Raw genomic sequence first — 8,917 nt, 5'->3', positions numbered from 1 at the left:
TCTTCAAACAAAACAAACTGCAATATCTTTGACCAGTGGCGACTGGTGAAAATTATTCTAGGTGGGGCGTTGCCATATTCAATCCGTTTCAGTAACTACAGAACAGTATATATTGAGGCTGAGACTCACCTTTCGGTAGAACATCACGTATGAATTGGAAGAGCCGTCGCGTGTCGTGCTAACCCTTCGATAAACTTCTTGAACTTTCCATAAATGTGTCCATATAAATCCATTTTGTTAGATCCAACACTGTCTGAATGTATCTTGTGATTATTATCAATTTCCGACGATGACAACAACTATTCGCTTTTGTTATTTCCTGGTTGACGTGATTTGGGATGTGATGTCACACAAATGCCACGCTCAGCCAATAGAGTGAATAGACAATTCCACAATGACTCTGCTTGGGGCGCTAAATAAATCGCCCTTTATGCATCATATTTGAAGATGCTGATTCGCAAACTTTTGTTGCTAGGTGCATTTATGTTAGTTACCCTGTGCATTTTTCAATTGGCTGTATTGCGCACTGACGCCCAGTCAGTGGGGCAATATTTCTAGCGCCCAGAAGAGAGAGGGGATGAACAGGACGCACAAACAATGATTATATTTATATATTACACGTTATTGTGCATTTATAACACAAACATACTTAAAATGAGTCATTATAATAAATTTTTCCAAATGTTTATTATATTTTTAGCAGCCGAAATCGACTATAATAAAACAAATCGAAAACCACTTTCCACCTGGGGGGGGGGGGGGGGGGGGGTTGGGGGGGCGCCCTAGCGCCCTCTATGGACCAGCTGCCACCAGTGGCGGCTCCTGGATTATTCTCCAGAGGGGGCGCTAGGGGGCGCTATACCAAACATGTACCACGCATTGGCCAAATAAAGTACAGTCTAATTCACAACTTGAAACACAATAAATAAATAGAAACGTTAGAAACAAACTCGCTCCGTCTCCAAACACACGCATAGGCAGAGAGAGAGATAGAGAGAGAGAGAGAGAGAGAGAGAGAGAGAGAGAGAGAGAGAGAGAGAGAGAGAGAGAGAGAGAGAGAGAGAGAGAGAACGCAGACACACCACGGCGGGTGCAGGCAGCACAACAGAAGAGAGAGAGAGAGAGAGAGAGAGAGAGAGAGAGAGAGAGAGAGAGAGAGAGAGAGAGAGAGAGAGAGAGAGAGAGAGAGAGAGAGAGAGAGAGAGAGACACAGACACACCAGGCGGGTGCAGGCAGCACAACAGAACAGAGAGAGAGAGAGAGAGAGAGAGAGAGAGAGAGAGAGAGAGAGAGAGAGAGAGAGAGAGAGAGAGAGAGAGAGAGAGAGAGAGAGAGAGAGAGAGAGAGAGAGAGAGAGAGAGAGAGAGAGAGAGAGAGAGAGCGTGCGTTAGTTAAGCATTAGCTGAGTGGCTAACAGCAGCTAAAGTTAGCTGAGTTGGCTAAGAGAGAGAGAGAGAGAGAATTAACTCACTTTGTTTAATTGAAACGTGGTCCAGCCGGAGGGCTTAATTTAAAGTGTATGTCCACTGACTGTCCCCCAGACTGTTGTCGATGTATATCCATTCCACTCACTGCCCACTGTCCAGACTCCAGACTGATTCACAAGTTCACAACACACAGCCTCGAACATGTTGCAAACTGTGGCTAAGGAAAAAACTGGCATCGCCGCGTCGGCCAATCAGAGAGCGTCTCCGCGAAATGCGGCTAAAAAGAAAAAAATGCTGCTACGGAAAAAAATAATAGACGCTGCTGCTTAGACCGCTTCAAATCGCGCCCGGCTTCCATCATAAACATCATATTTCAACGCACAACGCGTTACGCACTGATTGGCTGCGACGGATACAGCGAGAGAAATACGGCAGGAAAAATGCGGCTAAGGTAATGGAACGTTCTTTATCAGACAGAATCGTCACTTCCTGTTCAGGAAAACAATTATTAATATTTTATATTTTAACGTTATATTGTGCATTGGAAACACAAACATACTTAAAATGAGTAAATATTATTCATTTTAAACATGTTTATTTTATTTTTAGGGGTCTAAAATAAAAATAAAAAATGTTCTTCTTCTCCTCCTCTCTTTACCAGGGGGTGCGGCTGCCACTGTCTTTGACACTTCACATATGTCATTGATATACAAAATAAATCGTTTAGGCCACTAAACCAAGCCGTGTGGGACTCCACATTCAATCTTCATACACTCAGATGTATTACCAGCAAACTATACATGTTGTTGTCTATTATCTAAATAGCTACTTAACCAGTTTAGGACTGTTCCTCTCACACCGTATGTATATACTTTAGAAATACAAATTATATGATCTATTCTATGGTATCAAATGCTTTTTTCAAATCAATAAAGACGCCTATTGTGTATTTCTTGCTATTGCTTTTGTGATTTCTTCAATCATTTGCTAAAGCTATAGATGTGTTTGTCCAAAAGCCATATTGACTCTCAATCAACAAAATATGAACAGTTTTTCAAGCACTTTGGAAAATTGCAAAAGCAAAGATACTGGTCTGTAGTTAATAAAAAAAATTGTATCTCCCGTTTTCTCTTATGTTTATCTGGCAATTTTTTTACTTGATCTTGAGGACTGCATACCTTTTTTGCATGAGGCTGGTCTCTTTTGAAATTTCTAAAGCAAAAAAGGATAATCACTTTTAGTGCTAATGAAATAGAGTAAAAGAGGTTTGAACTTGAGTTGAACTTGAACTTGTGTACTCACATTTATCTTTAGTGGTTGCCAGATTCCCGTTCGTAACCATAGCCTGAAGTAGTACAGGCCAAAATGTTATCAAAATCTATTCATAAATGAGTGCTTGAGAAAGGTTTTCGTAAACTGTGTATATAAAAAAAAATATATAGCAAATCCAAAATGGATAGCCACCTCGTGCGTTCTGAAGATTCAGTCACAACTAATTTTCGCTTGTCAACTTTCACATACTTACTCTATTCGCACCCCCCCCCCCCCCCACGTGGAAGCGTTGGAAGCGGACACTTGTTGGCTACAACGCTGACCAATCATTTCCGCCATCTTACTTCCCCTATTACATATATATGTACATGAGTATACCTTTTTAACTCCCCCCTCTGTAAATGATATTGAAACAGGGAAATTAACTCTGACTTAATCCACTGATAAGAAAAAACTGTATGTACACAACTAATGTGCAAATGTGCACATCCTTTATGAAATATTAGCTAATTTGGATATGGTAATAACAAAATATATAAAAGTTACAATACTAAATAAATATTGTTTATTTTGTATCCAAATTCAATGTGTGTTAAGTGTTAAGTTTCATTCAGATAAGATGAAAGGACCTCCCCTTAAGAAAGAAGTCAGCAGACTGTGGTTTTCCGTTTTCAGAATACTGTGCTAAATGTTTTTGCTACGTAGCAATATGCCCTACAAAGGAAAAAGGCTGTAACTACTAAGTTTGTAAAAGAGACAAAACAAATGTAACAAATGATCATTTGCAAAAGCAACAACATTTAGATTTTAGATTTCTTTTGAAGATAAAATATGACTTCAATGTAAGAAAGGTGTCGATGGCAAATTTTCAACAAAATATTGAGCAATTGCTGTTTTCCTTTGTAGGGCAGTAATATCAATTGTTAGAAAGATTGAGACAAGAAGAACAAATATCAAACCAGGCCATTCATTTCTATCTGTTCCAACTGCCATTTACCGGTAGCCATGTGACACAACAAGTTATGCAGGCTTTAACGGTAATAATGGCTTCCAAGTCAAAGTCATAAATAAAGATGAGCGTTACTTTCATATCTCCCATTCTCATTCATGTTGAAGCCCATTGCCTTGGTCTTGCTGTCCTCTGTCCACATCACAGGTCCTGAGGCCATGTGGAAGGTTGGGTGAGGAGGGTATGGAGGGGTGCAGGGAGTGGGGTGACCCAGGACCATTTGGACTGCTCCCCCTTCTTGCCCCCACTCTCCTGCTCATCCCAGATGCTATTCCCTCTCCTTCCTCCACCAGTCCTTCAAACAATGCCCCTAGGCTTTGTTGGATTCTCACACAGAAGTGGGGGCAGCTGAATGCGTACAGAATGGGGTTCAGGACAGGGTTCAGGAAGGCAAAGGATGTGGCTATGGGCAGCCCCACCTCCACCAGGGTGAGACATTTGTCAGAGGACTGAGCTACAACCTCGACCATGCAGAAGATATGGTAGGGAGCCCAGCACAGCACAAATGCCGCGATCACAGATGCCACCATCTTGGTGAAGCTGCTGGACAACAAGCCCTGATTGGTCTGCTTTGAAGAAGTGGAGGAGAACAAGGACATACTACGGCCGGTGGTTGAGGTCTTTGTTATCCTTGAGGCACTGTCTATGTTTGTCATAATCAGCGCTCCATTTAGCCTCTTTCTCTTCCTCCTTTTTCCCAGGCTGAGGCCAAATAGGATGTAGCTCCCTGCAATAACTGCCAGGGGTCCCAAGAAAGCCAGCAATAGCTTAGAAATGGCAGTTGCCGTCTGCCTTACCTTACAATCCCTGTCCAGCGTGGCCTGGGTTGAATACAAAGCAAAATTGTGGTAACACATCCACCTTCCATCCAGCTTTTCTGTCACTGCCCGGAACAGGAAGTAAGGAAATGTGTTGACTGCAGCCCATAGCCAACCCAAGGCACACACCTTCCATGCTGTCGCCACTGACCGATGATTCTGGCTCCACACCGGCTTAGCCACCAGCAAGCAGCGGTCCAGGGAAATGGCTGCCAGCAGGAAGGCAGACACAAACATGTTGAGGAAGAAGACGGAGGCTTGGGCTGAGCATAGCATGCTGCCCAGCTCCCAGCTATGGGAGGAGTGGAGATAGTGGGTGAAGAGGGGAAGTGTCAGCGTGGCCAGGAAGTCAGACATGGCCAGGTTGAGCACCCAGACAGAGGCCACGGTGCGGTGATGCAGGCGGAAACCAACCACCCAGAGGATCAGGATGTTCTCCAAGATGCCCAGGCAGGAGACCAGACCATGGAAGCACACAACCACCATGTTGGCCCTTGTGTTGGTGTTGAGGGTGTGCTTCCTCATGCTATCCAGCAGAGGACAGAAGAGCGAAGAATTGGCCATCTCTGATCTGAAAGGAAAGAGAGAACAGTATTAATAGTCATTTTAAATGAAGGAGGAGGAGGAGGAGAAGAAGAAGAAGAATAAGAAGGGAGTGAATAAGATAAAATGTAGAAAGATGATAATGATGACTGATGACGATGATGATGGTGGTGACGGTGATGTGGATGGTAATGATGGTGTTGATGATAATGATGACTGCGGTGATGATGAGATAGTGAGAACTATCAGAATACTGTTAGATGTGGGCACCGTAGGAACAAATTGCTCAATATCCTCCCCTTCAGTATGACTAAATCAAGTCGACAGCTTCACTGTCTCCCTTGTAAATCTTTATGGTCACTACACCCATTACAAATTCAATTAGTTGCCTTGACAGTAGTCGGGTAAAACACAAATTAAATTGAATTAACGATTAAATTAGGCGATTGCAGTAATCATAACAACACTGAATCGAAATTATTCAAGATAATGATGTTGATGGTTGACTTGACACAGTGTTATCGTTGGTATCACAGCCAAACTGTTTTACACTAACGACAACTGAGGATTGTTGTAGGCTGTTGCTAGGGTAGCCATTCATATCCTGCCCCATAATGCCATATAGGTTATAGGATGAGGTTCTACAGTCCATACAGACCAGATAGCCCAAGGGCCTCACGTACAGAACCAGCTGCTAGGTGTGATTCTCACACCATATTATATATAACACTTCTTTCTAATTGTCATTATTCCTTGCGTCATGTCCTTTTCCTCGTCCTCTAAAAGACAAGATCTTCCTCTTAACACTTCTCTCTCACCCCCATCAAATTTCAGTTTCTCATCAGTGACAGCAACGTGTCAAAGCCTGCTTCTATGACCTATCCGCATACCACATACCACTCTTAGGCAACTGCACACAATCATGCATATCCCTCAGGGTGTAATGTAAGACACAGACATGCCAAAGCCACAGTGGGAGGGACTTGAGAACCGAGCTGAGAATTGGAGAGTGAACTTAAACACGTTTTGTTGTTGTTATTTACGCGTCCTACATTTCCAAGTGCAGATGAATAGAGTGTGAGAACGTATGGGTGGGGAGTATTTACCTGTCCATGTATATGCATGCATAAGTAAACACACCCGTGCATGCAGACGCTTAGTCACAGCTCTTGATGCCAAGTACCAAGACATTAATAGTGCCATGCCTGCACATGTGCACTGAAACCTCTTGATTGAGTAAATAAAGTATTGCCACCACAACAATTTCCTAACACAATCTCGTCTGAGTCTGGTGATGCTTTCCTTAATAACAGACGGTCTTCTTGGTGTCTTCTTGGTGTAATAGTTGTGTGATTATGTTGGGCTGCAGGATTATCCAACTGTATCAGTAATCGGTGCTTAGATTTTTCCCACCGAATAATGTCAGTTTAGTTTGAGCCACTGTATGTATGCCTGTCTCTATACCTATGATGGATTTAGGTTCTGCTGAGCTGAATGAAGGCTTGACCAAGCGCTTTATACCTGAGGGACTAGTGTTTCCTGGCAACAATAATCACCAACTAGTGAAACGTATTGAGTTTTGTACAGAGTTTACACTTGATTTTTTATATCCTTCATCTATTATATTTATCCCTGTATCTATTTACCTTTGTATTTGCACAATATAGTAGAAGAAACATTTCATTGCAAATGTAAGGATTTTTGGTAACACTTTATAATAACACTCAGTTATAAGACCTTTATAAGGTATTTGTAGATAATGAACTAATCATGAACAAATCATTTATATACATTCGTAAATTATTATTAAATCATTTATAACTATATTTGTATAACATTTACAAATTAGTTCTACATTATTTATAACACATTATCAACATTGTTTGTACTTGATTTGTTCATCATTAAATAATGTTGTTTAATGTGTAATAACACATTTGTAGATGCTTTAAAAAATGGATATGAAAAAACGACTATACTGTACCTCCATTTATTTGTTCATGTTCAACAAATGATTTGTTAAGACATTCATAAAACATCTATAAATCATTTGCAGATGCTATTGTGTGCCCTAATCTAAGGTGAAGCCTATTCATCATTAACAAATGTCTAATACAGTTAATTATTTGTTTACTTTTTCATCACCTGTTACAAATGTTGTAGACAGCTTTCGAATACACCCTTCTTTGTGACATCAAACAGTGACAGAATTAGGACTATAGATAAATGCAATTTTATTAACATATAAAATACATGCAGATTAGGGCACACAATAGCATCTGCAAATGATTTATAGATGTTTTATGAATGGCTTAACAAATCATTTGTTAAACATGAAAAGACAAGTCTGGTAATTGCTTCGTGTATTCATAAAAGTCCACAAATAAACAAACTTTTAGACATTAAGTTAATGATGAATAGGCTTCACTTTAGATTAGGGCACACAATAGCATCTGCAAATGATTTATAGATGTTTTATGAATGTCTTAACAAATCATTTGTTGAACATGAACAAATAAATGGAGGTACAGTATAGTCGTTTGTTCATATCCATTTTTCAAAGCATCTACAAATGTGTTACTACACATTAAACAACATTATTTAATGATGAACAAATCAAGTACAAACAATGTTGATAATGAGTTATAAATAATGTAGAACTAATTTGTAAATGTTATATACAAATATAGTTATGAATGTATATAAATGGTTTGTTCATGATTAGTTCATTATCTACAAATACCTTATAAAGGTCTTATAACTGAGTGTTATTATAAAGTGTTACCGGATTTTTACTTTGACATGAATATGTGAACAAACTGCTTCGTGAGGAAGTGAGTTTCATGAGGAACTCTGGGTGTTTAGCGTTGTCTATTGTTGTCTGCCAATCTTTTAAGCATACCAGGTTTTTATCAGACAGTGCATCGCCATGGTCTTCTTAACACACTTCCCTAGAACTCCTTATCCACCATCACCTTGTCTACCATAGGGATCTGTTCACTTACTGTACGCATGCTGACACACACACACACACACACACACACACACACACACACACACACACACACACACACACACACACACACACACACACACACACACACACACACACACACACACACACACACACACACACACACACACACACACACACACACACACACACACACACATTGTGGCTGATTACATAGAAATTACATTTCTATTACCTTTATCCAGACACGCTCTAGTCTGTTTCTCTTTCCCTGGCTGTTCTGCTCTTTGGGTGCTATTGACATTCAGTATACATTTGAAAACTCACAATACACATAATACATCAGAAATAATATACTCCTCAGAAATACTTAAAATGTAGCTTTCAGACAGAGGCACACCACAGAAATATTTTGAGGATCTGCAGCCATTCAGCCAATGTGATCACAGCTGCATTTCTTCCTCTGTTGTAAATGGTGAATTAGTTTTGGTAGCACTCACCAAGATGTTGCTTGTTCTTGCTGCTGTCTTCCTCTTGGTGTCACATTCACTCATCCCTTCAGTTATGTGACATACAGTAAATGTTGTCTCAACCGTTTTGGAAACCCTTGCATAAACCCCTGTTTCCGTCTTTCTGCTCTGCCCCTCGCTCCACCCTCTATGCTAATAGCCAGGATGAGTGAGTGTGGGTTGAGTAAATGAGTCTCGTGAGCATATCTGAGAATATTTCAGATGGAGATTTTTTAATATGCTCCCTCTGTACAGCACATTGTGCCCCTGTGGCTGTTAAAGCGCTTTGTAAATAAAGTTGGATTGGATTGGATTGGATTGGATATTAACAATTTGCAACTTTCTTCAAACTTTTCTTTTTCAAC

At 40.5% G+C, this 8,917-nt stretch overlaps 1 protein-coding gene across 1 annotated transcript; it reads right to left on the bottom strand.

Moving 5' to 3' along the window:
* Positions 1 to 1,332: 1,332 nt before the first annotated feature.
* Positions 1,333 to 8,671, bottom strand: LOC311232162 (prostaglandin D2 receptor 2). Its single transcript, XM_084318862.1, has 2 exons — positions 8,544 to 8,671; positions 1,333 to 5,097 (listed from the first exon to the last, which is right to left on the bottom strand). Exon 2 carries the CDS (start codon positions 5,088 to 5,090, stop codon positions 3,801 to 3,803), a length of 1,290 nt encoding a protein of 429 aa, XP_084174988.1. The 5' UTR covers positions 5,091 to 5,097; positions 8,544 to 8,671; the 3' UTR covers positions 1,333 to 3,800.
* Between the last annotated feature and the right edge of the window lie 246 nt (positions 8,672 to 8,917).

The sequence above is a fragment of the Notolepis coatsorum genome (genome assembly GCF_963971535.1).
Source record: "Notolepis coatsorum genome assembly, chromosome: 7".
NCBI classification, from domain to species: domain Eukaryota; kingdom Metazoa; phylum Chordata; class Actinopteri; order Aulopiformes; family Paralepididae; genus Notolepis; species Notolepis coatsorum.
The sequence above is the reverse complement of the archived record's forward strand: the minus strand, read 5'-3'. Positions and strand labels throughout refer to the sequence as shown.